Source organism: Saccostrea echinata, unplaced genomic scaffold (genome assembly GCF_033153115.1).
Source record: "Saccostrea echinata isolate AGI-Se365-2 ecotype Australia unplaced genomic scaffold, CSIRO_AGI_Sech_v1 ptg000033l, whole genome shotgun sequence".
Lineage (NCBI taxonomy): Eukaryota > Metazoa > Mollusca > Bivalvia > Ostreida > Ostreidae > Saccostrea > Saccostrea echinata.
The window spans coordinates 27,155,523-27,174,377 of record NW_026889782.1 but is presented as its reverse complement, the minus strand read 5'-3'; the positions used below and the strand labels follow the sequence as shown (position 1 = coordinate 27,174,377).

At 36.0% G+C, this 18,855-nt stretch overlaps 1 protein-coding gene and 1 long non-coding RNA gene across 2 annotated transcripts in view; both read right to left on the bottom strand.

Annotated features, from left to right (window-relative positions):
- Positions 1 to 18,855, bottom strand: part of LOC133198813 (uncharacterized) — an 801,505-nt gene that overhangs the window by 420,310 nt on the left and 362,340 nt on the right. The window lies entirely within an intron of this gene.
- On the bottom strand, positions 4,290 to 9,455 carry LOC133199184 (ATP-dependent helicase wrn-1-like). Its single transcript, XM_061335036.1, has 2 exons — positions 9,332 to 9,455; positions 4,290 to 5,302 (listed from the first exon to the last, which is right to left on the bottom strand). Exons 1-2 carry the CDS (start codon positions 9,453 to 9,455, stop codon positions 4,290 to 4,292), a joined length of 1,137 nt encoding a protein of 378 aa, XP_061191020.1.

The window sequence follows — 18,855 nt, the reverse complement described above, 5'->3', positions numbered from 1 at the left end:
CAAAGTTGGCTTTGGTTTCGTTGAGGGCATAATATATTTTTATTCCTTGCTCTTTCAGATACTGTTGGAGGTAACGGTTATAAAATTCCGAACCTTTGTCGGTGCGGATGGCTTTGGGGTGTCTCGGTCCTCTGAATACGTCTTTGAATGCATCGATAACGGTTTTAGCTTTTCTATCTTTTAAAGGTCTGACCCAAAGCATGCGAGAAAAGACGTCCACCATCACCAGAAGGAATTTAATGCCGTTGTTGTACTCTGACAGATTCTGGACGTCAGCGAGATCGGCTTCCCACTGATAATCTATGCCCTGGACGATGACTCTTCTCCTCTTGAAGCCTCGTCGACGCACTTTCTATTGAAGTGAATAGTCATCTTGGTTTTGTAGGAATTTTTTTTATTTTTTTCATGCCTATGTCGTATTTACCCTCTCGTTTCACCACTTGATATAATTTGGAGGGTCCCGCAAAGGACCCGGCATGACGAGGATCGTACCAGATTTTTTTTAAGTACTCTTCCATGAGTCACTTCTTGTTGACGACTGACGTATGAATGACATGACTTCCCTTATAACAGACCTTTTTATACCTTCTCTCAGAGATAAAGAAACAAAGAAACAAAAAGTTCTTTATTTTTATTGGAACGTCATAAAGCACGTGATTTCAAATAGGACAAAAAACATGAATGTCACACACTTTTATACATGTACATATGCTTGCCTCACTACTACGTTCTATCTATGTCCATACGACTCGGAGCACGTGCTATACGAGTCCTAGATCTGTTGTTTCGGATTCACGGCAGGCAAAAGTCCATGATAATAAATGTTCAGTGTAAGCTTTCAAAGGAGCACATTTTAACAACAAGAGTCCTTCATATTTTATTTACTGACGAACATTGTAAGTTCTCTTTCTCCAGTCATCGTATTTTCCATCTGTTACCATCCGGGCGTAGGTACAGTTCTTGGACCAACGAAGGTGTTCTTTGTAAGCATCGTCCAGAGGTTCCCAGTTTTTCAGGGTCATGCCACAGGAGAAACAAGTGACTCTGTCTCCGATCTTGGTGTAGATGAATCCAGAACGTGCCAGGTCTTTTTTGTTGGGTCCCTTCAGATATTTTGGCCAATCCCCAAAACTGGCATAACGCTCGGAAAAGTTGACGTATTCTGGGTACTTCCAGACAGAAACCTCCTTTTTAGGTAGAGGTGGTGGAGGGATGTTTTTCACTGGCATTTGTACCGTGACGTACTCCTCTGATTTCTTCTTGGATGAGGAGGAATCTGGATAACCCCAGGCAAAATTAGCATTGCTATCTGCCTCCCAAGAGTCAGAGGGTTCACATTCTAAAGAGGACGTGTTGTCCCAAGCAAAATTGGCAGCAGAGTCCGTTTCTATCAGGTTGGGAATTCCATCTAACGTGGAAGTCATCTTGATCAGTCGAGTAGCAGACGTGAAATGACGATTCGAAAAAAGAACTTCTCTATTCATACGTCTACAACTTATTCGTGCGTTTCTTTATTGTTTCTCTCCTATTGTAATCTTTCTAAAGAAAATCGAGGTCATGTCTATTTTTGTCATTTTCATTATCCGTGTGTTTCTTAATGACAAAGGAGTTTGACGTCATGGGTTTTTCCATTTTATTATTCGTTATTCAATAACTCTGTACTTTTCCATTTCTGTGTCTCAATGACAATGTGTATGACGTCATGGGTTTTCCGTTGTATTCTTTGGTATTCTCTGTATTTTTCCATTTCCCCGCCTCATTACCCTCATTCTTCTTTCATTGTTATCAAATAAATGTCCATTGACGTCGAGGAATTTTCCATGACGTAGCTCTCACTTCCAGTATAAAAGTCTCACCATCGACATTTTCTCATTTTTAATTTTGATCACCAAACGAAAAACATGTCTACTCCTCGCTTTTCCGTGGCACTGGAAAATGGACGTTATGTCAAAGTCCAAACGTGGAAAGAAGAACTCAGAGTTGATTTGAGGGAATGGGAAATTCATCAGCCATTTCTGAAACCCACCAAAAAGGGCATCAGTTTGAAACTGCTCTCATTTAAAACACTGATCGACACCTTGGATCTGATTGAAGCAACTTTAAAAGAAAATGTCGATGGAAAATGGCACCTTGGATTTAATGTCTACGTCACAGTCAAGAAAGACAATCCCTGCATCGACGTTCGACAGTATTGGAAACCCTCCTGTGAATCCGGTCTCGTCCCTACTAAAAAGGGGCTCTGTCTTAGACCACTGGAATACCAAAACTTGAAAAAACATATAGGTGACATCGAAAAGATCTTACCAGAGCTGGAGCAGGTCATCCCTTGTCATGAACGGGACGATCATCATAATCAATTGGGAATGTTACAATGTGAAGCCTGTAATCCCGATGAATTCTACAAGTGGTGAAAAAACCCTGAGAATTGTACAAAAACTGTGAGAGACTGTTAATATATTTATGAACACTTAAAAAAAAGTATACATATCATTTCTCGGACATTTTTTTTTTCAATGTCATTGATATTTTTTAAGATAAAATGTTAGTTACCATAGACCGTGAAGGAATAAAATCTGTATTATATTTCATTTTGTTTTTGTCTTTTTTTTTTTTTTTTTTTTTTGGTCACGTGATAAAAAAACGTGTCTGATATAAGAACTGTTTGTAAAGGAATTTGTACAGTCGGAAACAGACTGGGGACTTCAAAATATTCATCATGAGTGTTTGTCACGTGTCTGGAAAACATCTTAACTCTTACTGATGTAGATGCCATTTGTCACCAAGTGAATTGTTTGACAGTCAAGTCCCCATGGACTTTCACGACAAATTCGGAGGAGATTGGAGTGTTTATTTTTTTTCTCCTCAAGAACTTTGCAAATACCTCTGACAAGAATGTCATCATAGTTGTTCCTTGAAACAACACACGATTCCATGTACAGATGCCCCTATCCTTTTTTAAGAATATAAAACAAAACATTCGTAACGTTTTCAAATGACATTTATTGACAAGTGTTTGAAATATAATGAACAAAATGATGACATGATTTCACCTATAAAAAAATGTTTTTTTATGACTGTCCCTACAGCTTGAATTCACATAGGTTCTTCTTTCCGCCAAACTCCGTCCGGCCACAAAAATTCCATTCTGCCATAATAGTAATCTTCCCAAAGTGATTCGTAGTAAGCTTGTTCCATATCATCGAAGGGAATACGATCAGCCATGGTTATTTTCAGAACTTCTGGGATACTTAAGATTTCCTCCTTAAATGAATCGTCTTCGATGTCGTTTGCACGCAGACAGAATGTCGTCATCTTCCTGACATCCGTTTTAGCTTCCATAGCCAGTCTGACGAGACAGTGTTTCTCGTGTACGAGTTTGCTTCTCAAAACATAATGTTTCTTACAGTAGTCACAGGAGGTAGAATTCATGTTATTTGCAATATAACCATCGACGAGTTTTTTGACAGCCGCTCCCCTTCTCAAGAAAGTCTCAAAACCCGTGTATTCTCCTGCAATCTTAATTTCGTATTTTATCGTTGACATTGTGTTAAGAAAATACTTGTGCTCAGATGTGTTCTCGACGAAAGTATGATCATCATTTCTTTTTCTCATCTCCTTTTATTGAGAAATGAATAAGTAGGTCATGGTCACAACAGGAAAATCAGTCCGGAGTTAAACAAAAGAATTCCAATGTATTTGTCTCTTTTTTTTCTCTTGAATCCTCACGCCCCATTATCTCCTTTCATTTACCATTACAATGACTTATTGTTTACAGTCGTCCATGGAAATTCCCTTGTTGACATTAGATACAACCCCATTGTTCACTTTATTGACGTCACTGGGTTTTCCCCACTCTCCATTGTTCCCTTTTTTCTATACCCCATTGTTCAGTTGTACTCTACCCTTTCTAGGTCAAGGGTATACCATTGTTCAAGGGCACTCAACCATAAGTCGGACAAGGCCATCTGGGTCTCCATTGTCCCCTCCATTGTTCTCCCCATTGTTGTCTTACACAATACCCCCATTGTATACTCCCCTCAGGTGTCGGTCATACTACTCATGACATATGTGATAAGTGAACTTGTGTAAATATAATTACATTTTTGCTTATATCTATAGTATATACAGTTGAACTTCGATATCTCGAATACCATGGATATGTAAAAGTAATTTGGAAGTCCTGACAACTTATTCTTTAAGAATTTCTGATATCTCAAATCCTCAGATATCTCAAACTTTTCCCCCGACCTGTCAAGTTCGAGATAACGAGGTTTAACTGTACATGTAGTTCAAACTTCATAACAAACTGAAACTAACAGAGTGGTAAATATCTTATTCAAACTCTGGATCCATTTCATAATCAAAAACATCATCACTCTCAAATCTGTTTCATTTGAGATACAAGAATTGTCATCACTAGAATCATCATCACTTTGAAATAAGTTATATGGATGCTGATACAATAAACAACATTTGTCATTACATTCACAATTTCTTAAGCATATATCACAACACAAATGTTTAACAACTTTTGCATTTGGAAAAGAATCATATGACTCCAACATTTGAAGTCTACGACACTTATCTACGTTTTCAATGTAATTTTTCATGTCAAGTTCAAGTTTGCGAGTGTGCCTGCTATTGTAAATAAGTAAATGAAAAGATTGACTACCATCACGACCAGCACGCCCAAGCTGCTGAACAAAACTATCCATATCTTTAGGTGGACTATAATGCACGGCATTGTTGATGCCCCTATAATTCACACTCATACCCGCTGCACTAGTAGCTATTAAAACTCTAATGTTACCATTCTCATCACTCATATCCTCTCTAATCTTTTCCTTCACATTTTCAGAGGTACAAGAATGAAACATATGAACATATTCCATCACAGACTTGTCTAATACCATAAGAAAGGCAGTGTATACATCTGCACAAATTTTTATGCTTGAACAAAATATAAGTGTTCTTGTACAGTCTTTTTTTTTCAAGGATAAATCCTTTAATAACCAGCCAAATGTCACCTCAATAGGTACAGTGTTTTTCAACTTGTGCACAAATAATTTAATGTTTTCTCTATCTGGACTGTCAATAATGTCTACACAGTTGTTTAGAGCAAGTCGTTTTTTATTTACTTTCCTTGCTTCCTTGCTATCAGTGGCTGTAATGACAAGGGCAGGACAGCTAATCAACGACCTTATCTCACCTGTTAGTGAAAACCATTCCCTGAAAGCTTGGACATGTTCTGTACTTTCTCCCCTAAAAGAATAAATGAGACCAAATTTAAATTGGTTGATACCTGATAATATATTAAAGAGAAAATTTAATATAAATCTTACACAAAACTGAGAAAATTTAAATTCCTGTTGCCCGTACAGAAAAGGTGACACCTCTTTTTAAATCAGATTTACCGCTAAGAACATGTAACATTTTTAAAAAGTCATTTAAAAACCTGTTTTCAGTAGTGAGATGTGCTCAAATGTTAATTCTTAAAACAGTCTAGGGTATGTTTAAAGCTAAACAAGAAAAGAAATAACTTTGTCCTCCATCTGTCACTTTAATCAGGTTAATTCCGTCACCTTACTTTACATTGTCTTTACTGGTACAATCACTAGATTTAGCTACGTGGCTTGAATTACCTACATAGCTTTATTTAGCTACTAAATCAAACTTATTTCTTAATGTGGCATTTTTCCCAGAAAGTGCAGAAAATTGCACTTTGATGCAGTAATAATTTTCAACTTTGAACTCATTTGAAAACAATTCATGAAAAAATAACTCGGAGATGCTTCTCTTTCTGCGCACTCTCAACAAGAGCACCGCGAAGTGGAGCTTCCCCTCATGGCAGGAACTTCACCAGTAATGGCAATGTCTCCATACGAGAGAAAAATTCTCAAGAGGGACGTTAAACAAGATATATTCATCTAGTAATCAAGGGCACCCAGTATTACTATTATATCAAGTTTAAAATAAGGTAAAGAAATTTAAATTTATTGCAACACTAATTAAATTTTTAACAAAAGAAAGTGGGTATCATCTTGGGGGGGGGGGGGTTCCATCTTTTTTTTTTTTTTTTTTTGTTTTTTTACAAAAATCATGGTGTATAGGATCTTAGTTGGGGAGGTGGGGGCATAACATGCATACATGATTGGGCAGTTTCCCTTATTCCTAGCAGAAACATATCACGTATGCTCTAAATTTCTGTAATTTACATTTACCCACCTGAGTATATCTCACAGTTACATGCAATATGCATCAAATCTGAGAATACCCTTGGAAGCAATACCTTTTTGTAATTACAAATGATAATATACCGATGTTTAGAGGTCGATGAAACTTGTGAAATGTCTTTATAGCTTTGATGAATTACCTGTGCCTCAAAAATAAATTTTATATTTTACACAGACACGTGTGGAAATTTGTAATGAAACCGTGATGTTTATCAAATTATTTCAATTACTCAGTGTCAGAGATGACACTTTTAATTCATACAGACTGTCTCAAGATATGCACAATAATATGACAATAGGCAAATGCTATATCCCCTCCACAACTAGTTGTGGGAGGGAGAATCAAAGTTCTAAAAGTTTGGCGCTATATACAACAGTTAATTTGTGACCAAACAGTTACTTCTTGTATGAAATAACAAAGAAAACCAGTTCTGGTTAACATGAGTACAATGAGAAAGAATCATACTTATCCACGCCTCATCGCACACAATGTGGTGTACAATTACTCAAACAGTGGAAATACATCTTTTCCTTAAGGAAGAGATTGCAAGGGTCCATGAAAAAAATCCGCTCTATGAATTTTTCTCATTTTTACATATAATTTGCCTTACGTTAATGGTATCATAATATGAAAATGTCAACCAAGGTCATCAGGGTTATAAGAAAGATATGGTTGCCATGGTAACCACCGTTTTTTAATATTTTGATATTTATGTAGTGAAATTTTAAGTATGCCATACAGGTATCAAAATTGAAACAAATTAAATAATTTTCACCAGATATTAAATAGTATGCTTTATATTCATTGAAAATAAAAATTGTATCGGAAACTATTGATAGATGTAGTAATGCCACAGTTGCTTTGGGGAGTTGTCATTGTAAATTTACAGTAATATTTTCACCCCAAGAGCAGTTTTCAACGTCTTGAATAAAAATTACCCAATGAATTTTCCTAAAATAAATATATTTTGTAACAATTATTATAAGTGACTTATGGTTAAAAAATGAAGTGGGGTCATCACATTCTTTTTTAAGCTACATGCATTTCAATAACCCCCCCCCTTCCTAAAATATTTAAAGATATGCATAATCTGTTTAAAAAACTATAGAAAACACGTATAGATTAATAGATTTTTTTGGGGGGGGGGGGGAAATCTTGTGGTGGTTGCTCATTTTATACGTAGAGCAGAATGATAAAAGTATCATGTATCACCTGATACGAACAGTGTACACAAAAAACAACAATATGCATATTTTTTTTAATTTTCCCATCTCCAAAATATTCATTCCATTATTATATCAATATAGATATATATATTCTAAACCAGTTCACAGTGGTCCAAGGGCCAAATTGCTCATGCTCTGAACACTCATCGAGTTCTCTGCACTGTGACTTGGAATCGGAAAGGGGGGTGGGGGGTGGGGGTGGGAGGGGAGGTAGTCACTTGAACACATTGAATGAAAAGGTTATTTCAGAGAACTTGTACCTGCAATATATACCGTATATAAAAATCCTAGTTATTATCTTATTTGACAAATTTTAGTGATTTGCTATTTAATATTTACATTTGCAAATATTTTCCCTTCAGATTCATCACAAGTTAGAAAACAATTCATCTCATGAACTAGGTAAGCCTACATATATCTCCATTGTGACGTCATAATGCCACACTTGACGTCAAAACTATAGTGCAAACTGTTTTGTTTCAAAAATAATTGTTGAATGACATTTATAAATTTGCGCTTCATGCTCAAGCGGTTCATAATATATGCTGAGGTGAAGCGTCTTTGTTCACGTCATCGTGAATTTAAAAAAATTAAATTCATTTTTCAAATATATTCCCGTGAGCATGACGAGTTGAAATGTTTTTTTTTTAAATGTAACGTTATATATGCTAAAAATAATTTTCCTGGTACCTCCGTAGTACCTCGATCGTCAGAGTTAACCTCTCTTAGTTTCGTCTGTCATTCTTACACGCGTATTTTTTGCTAGATTTGTGAAAACTTGCAAAAAGAAACTTTTCTGTCAGAAGAAGTGTGTTTAAGTTTCAATTTTTTACCAAATACGACGCAAAAAACATTTTATCACAAGAAATGCTTACGCATATGTGCCGACGATTCAATGTTTATATGGTCGATGTAAGAGTTGAAAATGCTAGAGAAGATCTTACAGATGAAAACAATTTCCTCTGCGATATTTTTAAAATTACGTTCATGTCAAGATGCGACCTCAAACTGGTCTATACACGTATATATGAAAATCGCATTCGTTTATCTGTTCATCCAAATAGGCCTATATTCATTATAATCACTTAGAAAATCACGCCGTCTGAAGCTTCTAGGAAATGAATATCTATTCATAGATGTAGATCCTATAGTATAGAAACCGATCTCAAATAAAATTCTAATATTTTAAATAAAACTAGAGGACATAAAGATCCAGATATGAATTAAATTTATTCATGAAATGGATTTCAGTGTTCAGAACTACGACAAAAGGTAGACGTGTCAAAAGGAAAAAAACACAGGGATAAAAAAATTTGCATCGACGCTCACCAACACTTTATCTTATTCTTTCTCTGTTTTAAAAATATTGCCACGAAGACCTTTTGTCATGGGCGTAATCATAATCACGCTCCTTATTCAGCTGTTATTCCGGAAATGGTTACCGTACATCTTTTTTTAAACATCACGTGAGTTGATCACGTGACGCCTTGCAATCACTTCCTTGAAAGTGTTCAAACGCAGCAATGTCAAAACTATCTCTGCTTTGGATTGCTTTTTAAATAACCCGTAGTATAAATATTAGTAGTCATTTATTTGCATTTTTTTGGTCTTTTTAACATAAAAAGCAAAATTTTGAAAAATTGCCTAAATAAATAAAGCTACCTGAGGTAGGTAATTTTAGCTACGTAGGTAAATGTACCGATTGTACTGGACCTGTTTACTTTTTTGAGCACCAAGCTGTTCAAATATCATAATATTGAAGGATGCATGTCCTTGAAAACACACATACCAGTGAACAAGAGTGTTACTTTCAGTTTCACAATGTTCATAAAAAATAGGAAAGGCCATGTAACACAGCGATTTCCCCCCACCTGTTCTTAAAGAGAGGAAGACATCCTTTCCTTTCAAAAGGCTACTGATCGCTTTCTCTTGCTGTGAGTTCAATTTCTCCACTTCAAGTACTTCTCTTACTTTCGTCATACAGGGCACCGCCATTGCTAATCGAATCCGAATATCATTTGAAAGGTGTTAAGTGATTGGTTGGAAATTTTCAGGCGCGCCGAGTGAAATTTTGCTCGGATGAAATTTGATTGTTTTCCCCGGTTTATGCATAATTCATGAGAAACAAGCAAAGCAAATATCGAACAACCACGGGTTTGAGGTAGCTTGTGGACTCAAAACCGTGGTTTGCGACGATGTATTTATGTTTGCTACTTATAATTTTATTTTACGACGTACCAAAGATACACTAAGACTCACAAATGAGATGTCAGCTTTCCAGTGATGATTCTGTTCCGAGATATAGCGGAATTCCGCTAATTTGAATCCTAACATCCGATATGAACTAGTGTTTTCCAATGTTTTCGGTACTTATTTCGCATTGATTGGTGTCCTTTTCTGTCCGTGTAGTATATTCAAGTTGTTTATTCCGTGTTTTGATAGAGTCTGCATCATCCAGACGTTTGGTTTTATCTCCAAGTAAGGTAAACACAAACGTATGGATGGTTCAGACTTCCTTACAATAGCATGGCGGTTTATTCAGCCAGGTCAGGATGTAACAAACTGTTACACTTCAATATTTATCACTCATTTAAACCTATTTAGTACTCAGAGTTCCTCGGATGGCTCGTACCTCGCACATAACCTCGGACGTCAGAGGTGTTCTACCATCTTGCTAAGTCAGTCATGTGATCTTAGTTGAATTTCTTTCAAATGTCATTCTTTGAAAACTGAGTTAATGTGTGGCACGCCCAACACTATGTTCTTGCTTTCAAAGACTTCTAACATACTGTTGTAATTAAAAGCAATATACAATGAAAAATTTGACAAGTTAAGAAACCGTTTCTAAGAACTTTATGCAGAGCGAAATATGAAATGAGTTACAAGGCAGTTTCCGGCGGAGAAATATATCGATTTGATGCTTATTCCTCGACCAATTACATCCGAGGTTTGAATGGAGCGTAGCGGAGTCAGCCGAGGATTGCCGATTGCCTATTTAGGGCTTCTTAAAGCCCATATTTTGGCTCCCCCTCGACCCTTAACTATTTCAGATATTTTGGCCAATTCATAGAATCATCATTGGCTTTCCTTTAAGTAGCTGAGTATTTATGAGGTTAACATATGAGTGCGATAACAAGAAAGACTATGGCACAACGAAGGACCGTCTGGAACAATGATTTCAATCAATTATAACATTTCTAAGTTTTAGCATAAAATTTAAGCCGAAAAATAACTCATTAGAGGGTTTTTTCCCTAAGAAAAATAGTGTCCACAGCCGCCGCCCACTTCAGTTATTGGTTATGTTAAGTAAGAATCTAGGGGAAAATCACTTATCTTAAAGTTAAGGCTATGCAATATGGTCAGCATTATCTCTAATGAAATTTTCACTAAAAATTGTCTTCTGTAAATATTTAAGAGAATACTGGAAAATACAAAAGTTCACGACGTCACAATCGGCATCAAGGGAGTCATGTAAGAAAAAGAAACGATCAATTTGATGGACTTTGAACACGTAGTTTTAATTTTTCGAACATATTTATGTTTTAAAAGATGTATTGAATCAGTACCTTCTTTATTCTGAGTAAATTTTACTAATCACTATCACTTATTCTCTGTATTTTTAGGTCACCTGAGTCACTCAGGTGACCTATTGCTATCTGTTTTTGTCCGTCGTCGTCCGTCGTGCGTTAACTTTTGAACATTTTTAACTTCTTCTCTAGAACCGCTCAACCAATTTCAACCAAATTTGGTATATAGCAACTATGGGTGAAGGGGAACAAAAATTGTGAATTTCGTGGTCCCTGCCCCCCGGGGCCTGAGGGGTGGGGCTAAAACCACTAAAAATAATGCAATCTTTAAAAATCTTCTTCTTTAGTCCTGAACATCAAGCAGTCAAACTTTTGGCATCATTGTAATAAGCATTGAGCCCTCTACCAAAATTGTGAAATTCATGGCCCCAGGGTCAGGGGTTCTGGCCCCAGGGTGGGGCTATATAGATCATATAGTGAAAGTGCATTATTTCTTTGAAAATCTTCTTCTCTGCTCCTGGGTATTAAATAAAGTTACTAAGTACATAGTTATGATGAGCAAGAGTGCCTCTTCCAAAATTGTGAAATTCATGGCCCCAGGGTCAGGGGTTCTGGTGTTAGGGCGGGGCTGTATATATTATATAGTGAAAAAGCAGTAATTCTTTGAAAATCTTCTTCTCTGCTCCTGGGTTTTAAATAAAGTAACTAAGTACACAGTTATGATGAGCAAAAGTGCCTTTTCCAAAATTGTGAATGTCATGGCCCCAGGGTCTGGGGTTCTGGTGTTAGGGCGGGGCTCTATTGATTACATAGTGAAAATGCATTAATTCTTTGAAAATCTTCTTCTCTGTTTCTGGATACTTAATAAAGTAAATTAGTACATAGTTATGATGAGCAAGAGTACCTTTTCCAAAATTGTGAATTTCATGGCCCCAGGGTCAGGGGTTCTGGTGTTAGGGCGGGGCTCTATCAACTATATAGTGAAAATGCATCAATTCTTTGAAAATCTTCTCTTCTGCTCCTGGGCATTAAGGTGATAAACTAAGTACATAGTTATGATGAGGAGGTAGGCCTTTTCCCGAATTGTGAAAGCCATGGTCCCTGGGTCAGGGGTTCTGGTGTTGGGGCGGGGCTCTATTGATTATATAGTGAAAATGCTTTAGTTCTTTGAAAATCTTCTTCTCTGCTCCTTGGTATTATTTAAACAAACTAAGTGCATGGTTATGATGCATAAGGATGCCTTTTCAAAAATTGTGTATTTCATGGGCCCAGGGTCAGGGGTTCTGGTGTTAGGGCGGGGCTCTATTGATTATATAGTGAAAATGCATTGATTCTTTGAAAATCTTCTTCTCTGCTACTGGAGATTATTTAAACAAACTAAGTGCATGATTATGATAGACAAGGATGCCTCTTTCAAAATTTTTAAATATATGGCCTCAGTTTTTGGGATTCTTGAGGAGGGGGGGCTCTATTGATTATATAGTGAAAAAGCATTAATTCTATTAATTAATCATTAACTAATCCTGTCTGCTCCTAAGTGTTGAGCTGATAAATAAATTGCTTAGCTGTGATGAAAATGGGAGCTTCGAACAGAATTTTTAAATCTTGTGGTCCTAGGGTCAGGGGTTCTGGCATAACGAGGGGGGGGGGTGATAATATAGTGGAAAAGTGTTAATTCTTTGAAGTCCATAGTTATGATGATGAGGGTAACTCTTCCAAATTTGTAAATTTCTTGACCCTTGGTCTTGGTTTCTGGTGTTAGGGTAAGGCTTTGTTGAATCTGTAGTGAAAATGCATTGTACCTGTGAAATTCTTCTCTGCTTCTGGGCATATCGGAAGCAAACTGAGTAAAAGTTTAAATGATATGAGTAAGCATATTTCTACCAGATTTTTTAACATCTGGACCATTCGTCTAAGCATTCTGGTCCTCGGCAGGGCTCTATTAACTTGTATTCTACTGAGAGAAGTTATTCCCCTTTTCCATTCACCTTTGATAATTAATCACTGTAAATAATGTATTTGAAAGGTTAATTATAGAATAAGATAATTATGCAAGAATGTTTATCGTATAATTAAAAAAGTACTTTCTTAGTTTTAATAATCAGGTAGACCTGTAAGTAATAGATAAATAAAAATGAGACAAAAATAACTTATCTTATTAAAAGTTCTTCAAAGACCATAAGAGAGGTCAATGCTAGAGGTCTTAATATGGGTTTAAAAATAGTACAGAAGCACTAATAGTTTGTTTATAGTCTGCATGGTGATAGTGTTAAGTGGGGGACAGCTTAGAACATAATTTATGACTTGATACTGAATACTAGACTAATTATTTTGTTGATCCTGATCTTCCTACTTCTCTTGCTTTGGGGCAACAATGCTTCATCTATCAGTGTATTTAACTTCTAAATTGTTGTGTTATACTCAGGTGACCGTTAAGGCCCTTGGGCCTCTTGTTTAAGGTTGTATTATCTTTCAAAACAGGAATTAAGACAAAGACTACTTGAAACAACGCAAAGCTTACAGTCTCACTTTTTTTCTCTTTTCGTCCCTTCTTTGGGTGGCATGTTGTGTAGAAAATGCTCCGTAAGTTTTTTATTGCACTCGGAACCCATTCCTCCTCAGCCAGAGCAGGGTGCTGAATCCAAAAGGGCTTTCACAACCTAAACACGGAACTCCTTTTCTCTTTTTTCCAAGTTGATGCTATATTTGTTGTAAAGGATGAAAACATTTAAGAGCATCAGATGGAACATATGTAGAAAAAGTTTTTTTCCACCATTAATTTTACACATTTCCACACATAGTACAGGACGATCTGGTCATTTAGGTCAAACTCTTCCATTTTTAGCTAACCTGAGCTGAAAGCTCAAGTGGGCTTTTCTGATCACCCGTTGTCCGTTTGTTCGTAAACTTTAACTTTATTTGGTGTAAAGCTTCCCAGGGTAATGGGGATTCTATTCAAAATAGAGATAATCAAGAGAAGGCAAAAATAGGGTGAAGTCAATAAAAATTCTTAAGATCTATTGGTCCAGAAAAGCTGAAACTAATGAAGTTTTCTGAGGTATTGTGGATTCCTAATTGTTCAAATAATGGCACAAATGGTTAGGGTGGGGCCACAATAGGGATTCAAAGTTTTACATTGAAATACATAGGGATATATGTGTAAAAATTTTCTTCCCAAGAACCACTCGGCCAGAAAAGCTGAAACTAAGTGAAAGAATTTCCTAGGTAATATATGTTCTAAATTGTTAAAATTATGGGCCCCCGGGGTAGAAGGGGTCATAATAGGGATTACATAGAGAAAACTCATTTAAACTTCTTTACTCAAGAACATCAAGGCTATGATGAATTGTATTAATCTGGAAGCATCCTCTGGTATTGTAAATTAATGTTTGTTTAAAAGATGACACCTCTTTTTTTGTTGTTGATTTTTTTGTTTGTTAGCAAGTAATTAATCTAAACAGTTGAATGTGAAAGAAATGACATGGCCATAAAGATCATAATTATATACTCATCAAATTATGACCTGATTTAAGAAGCAGCGAGAGGCACTCAGCAAAGAGAACCTTGTGGACTGAATAAAGAGTGTAGTTGACCAACTTTATTGGGTTCCTTCTTCAATATCGGAAAATGGATAAAATTAAGTGGGAGAAGTGGTCCAGCATTCTCAACCACATCCAGAATGTTAACGCTGGTCATGGAGACCACTTCCAGCGTTGTGAGCATGGGGACCTTGATCCAGACGCTCGACAAAAAATTGGCTTAGACCTGGTGAGAGCTTTTGAATTTATCACTCAAGTGAATAAATGGTGCATAAAATCTAGGACATTTCACCTGATCTATGTTGCAGCTTCCATTTTGTAGACCATGTTTATACAGTAAATCAAGTGACATTTCAAATGAATGTTATATGCTTATTTTGATAAAGAATTTCCCAAAACAGAAGAAGGGGGATTCACAGTGCAGAAAGTGAAGACTAAAAGCACATATGGTAATTTATTTATTGACAACTCTAGTCATATTTCCAGTAGAAAAAAAGGTCAATACACATTTTATAGTCTCTGATATGCACATTGTTTATTACAGATTACGTGGATGCATTGACAAATAAAGCAAACCAAATGGTTCTCAACAACACCATGCCACGCTGTGAAGAAGGTAACATTGCTCCTCCACCTCTGTGTCACCGGTTCGCACACCCAAGAAGGATGTTGCTGTACGTCAGCTTCTAAATTGGTTCAAACGTAATCCTCGGTACTGACCATTTTCCTCGGGATAGGTTGTTCTAATCTTGAGAGCGACACACGCTGGTACTGGAACCCTTATTTTTTTTCCCGAGCCACCCCCAGCACCACCGAGCTAATTGTCTGTATCCAATATATTTCATTCAGACACATACTTCTAATGATGATTATTATTCAGTTTCTTGTTTTTTATTTAGGTTAATTCGCATTGTATCTACAGTGCATAATTGGTTTGTATGCTCATATATCTTGCTTTTGATGGTCTCTATTGTTATTGTTCTTTTTGTTTTTTGTTTTAATTATTTTAAATATAATAGTAGCATATACATGGTATTAAGATTATTGTTTTGATAGGTCATGAATTTTTTCTCCTCAAGTATAAGTCGTTACATTTCCGTTTTTTGATGATAAAATATATGAAGATGAAATATGAAAATAACGATCAGAAATCAAGCTCTAAAGTCCACTGAGACAGTACAAAGTGGGAGCAGAGCTAAGTTGTTTTTTTTTTTTTTTTGCTCAGGGTATTTTTCTCATTGTTTGAGACTAAAATGTTAATGAACTTAGCTGTTAAGGATAAGATAAATTGCTGTCAGTGCTGTGCATTTATTACCTCAGGAGGTACAAATAGACTTGTTAACTCAGACTTGCATGCAACCTATATGCATTTGATGCATTTAGATTGGATATTATATTATTGGGGACAAGATTTACATCATACTTCAGTGCTGCTATGTAATTAGTGTGTTCAGACAGGTGGCCTTGTTTTGTTTTTTCCTGTTAAAGAGATATTAAATTTCAGTTGAAAATCCTGTGTTCTTGTCATCACTTATTGTAACCATACTGTGAGCAAAGAAAAAAGATCCCATTTGTTTCTTGCAGCTCGTCGTATTTTCTGTATACAAAGTATGCTACACGCAGGACAGGTGGGTGGATACAAACAGGTTGAAAACCATGGTGCTCAATAATATAAGGCTTCCCTGGGTCCTCCTCTAGTACAGCCATCACCTGTGGGGTTTCTTGGCAGCATACTGACTCAGTCACTGTAGGCATTTGGGGACAATGACCACATGTTACTGTAGATATTTCAAAGCAAAAATTTCACTAATCAAAGAAAAATTTTCACAATATTGCTCTTGATTAAAAAAAAAGTCAAAAACAAAATGCAAGTATATGACTACTTATATTAATACTAGGGAATTTCAAAAATGTTATCCAAAGCAAAATAGTTTAAACATTGTTGCTTTTGAGGATATTCAAGTAAAATATGTAATTGATACCACATTGTTTGTGTTGAGGAATGTATAATTATAACGCATTCTGCTGAATTACAACCAATCAATTTTGCATCCAATCAGTGTAACCGGTCTCCTTTGTTATTTCATTCAACGTGTATTTGTAACTGTCTGGTCACAGATTGTATATAGCCGAAAACTTTGATTCCAATTGTGTTAAAAGAAAGCAACTTTAAGGTTTTTTTATGCCCCGCCACGAATATGGCCGGGACGTATAGTGTTTGTCATGTCCGTCTTCCGTCCTTCCGTCACACTTTGCGTTTAGCTCTGTTCAAAGCTCAGTTTCAAAGAAACTATCCAAGATATTTTTTATCAAACTTCATATCCTGATAGATATTGATATGCAACTGCATCAGCTTTTTTGGACCCTCACCTTTCCTTTGACCTCACTTTTCTTAAATTAGTGTTTAGCTCAGTTTTAAAGATACCATTCAAGATAATGTAATCAAATTTCATATGTTGATACATACTGATGTATGCTATTCAACTGCATCAACATTTTTTGACCTTGACCTTTTCTTTGACCTTGACCTCACTTTTCTTAAAGTAGTGTTTAGCTCAGTTTTAAAAAAAAAAGCATTCATAATATTTTTATCAAACTTCATATGCTAATACATACTGATCTTGACCTTTTCTTTGACCTTGACCTCACTTTTCTTAAATTAGTGTCAAACTTCATATACTGATGTAAGGTATTCAGCTGCATCAATATTTTTTCACCTTGACCCTTCCTTTGACCTTGACCTCACTTTTCTCAATCTGTGTTAAAATGTTGCATTACTAATATACACTCGGCGGGGGATTCATGTCCTATGGACATATTTCTAGTTTTCTTGAATAATTGTTTTCAGATCAGTTAAACTTGAAAATTATCACGGCATCAAAATGGTTATATTTTTTGCAAACCCTGAAAAAATGCTAATTTAAGAAATGAATATGATTTAGTATTTAAATAAAGCTACTTTTGGTAGATATAACTATGTAGGAAATTCAAGCTACGTACTTAATTCTACAATCTGATTAAAATCAGATCCTTTGATCCGCTCACATAGATCGCTACACATGGATCTGAAGAAACACCATTCAGGGTCATCTCCTGGTGACCTTTCAATTATCCAGTCAAACGTTTGCTTGCAAGAATTTATAATTATCTCGGATTTCAGTTCCAGAAGTGAAAGCCCAAATGATACACGAATGGAAAATCGTGACCTGGTTTCCACAGAGTGTCAAAAGAACGACCACGGTCTTTTCTGTACAGAAATATATCTAGTATTTGCTTTTGCCTTGTTTTTTTTTAGCTCTTTGATTTGTACGAAACGATAACATCTTCTCCAAAGCTACTTTCACTTCTACATTCATTTTCCCGAATATCGCTTAAGTACAATCTCTCTGATTGGTCAAAATTTTAATGAATATTTTTTTATTAGGAGATGACCCTAAATTGAGTTTCTTCAGATCCTTGTATAGCGATCTATGTGAGCGGATCAAAGGATCTGATTTTAATTCTAGTGATTGTACTAGATGGCTCACGCATTGACCTCTGTTTACTAGCGTCATAGAAGGTTAAAGTTTACCCTGTAGACTCTTAACTAACGTAGTAATGAGAACAATTATCGATGTTTGAATTTTAAGGGTCATTTAAGACCATGCCAACAATAAGAACAACACAAATTTTATACAAATCATTGTTCCCAAAGCGGTATGTATTGTCCGATGGGCTCATCTTAGGGCTATCTTTTGTGTTCGCTTCCTCATCGATATCGACCTCGAATAAATATGGTTGAGTACAATACTGGATATCTCTGTCTAATTCCTCGGAAGTTGACGAGCCAGCAGACAAATCGAGATCTATGCTATTGTCGCTAGAACACGAGTTGTGAAAACTTCATTCAATACTGACCGCCATTCTGTTCATGCAGTGACGTCATCTCCGCTCTGCCTCGTTACCGACTATGTCTATTGCCTGATTGTATTTTCAGGACAGGTAAAAATTGTATTTTACAGGCGGCATAACTCCTTTATCTTACCAACGATTTCGATGCCGTTTTTCTATCTGTTTGTTTATGATCATGAGCATAAAATATAAATCAATTGATTGCCATTGCATATATCCTTAAAAAATTTTACAGCTGTCCTTTAGTGATTTTAGAGATTCATAATTATCTCGAAACAAAGACACCAAATGAGAGAGAACATAATCTAGGTTTTAAAAAGATTCGAAACCGATATTTGATAACCGTTTTAAGTTGTATTTTGTTTAAATACTGGAATGCAGTCGGGCAACACCAGACCATTTTTAAAAGGCAAGGACATAATGGATTTTATTACATCT

Excerpts from the sequence above, each read along its gene's own strand:
- LOC133199184 (XM_061335036.1), bottom strand. The coding sequence starts at position 9,455 with ATGGCGGTGCCCTGTATGACGAAAGTAAGAGAAGTACTTGAAGTGGAG. Across the intron at positions 5,303-9,331 it reads CTTCCTCTCTTTAAGAACAG|GTATCAACCAATTTAAATTT; the intron begins GTGGGGGGAAAT and ends ATATATTATCAG.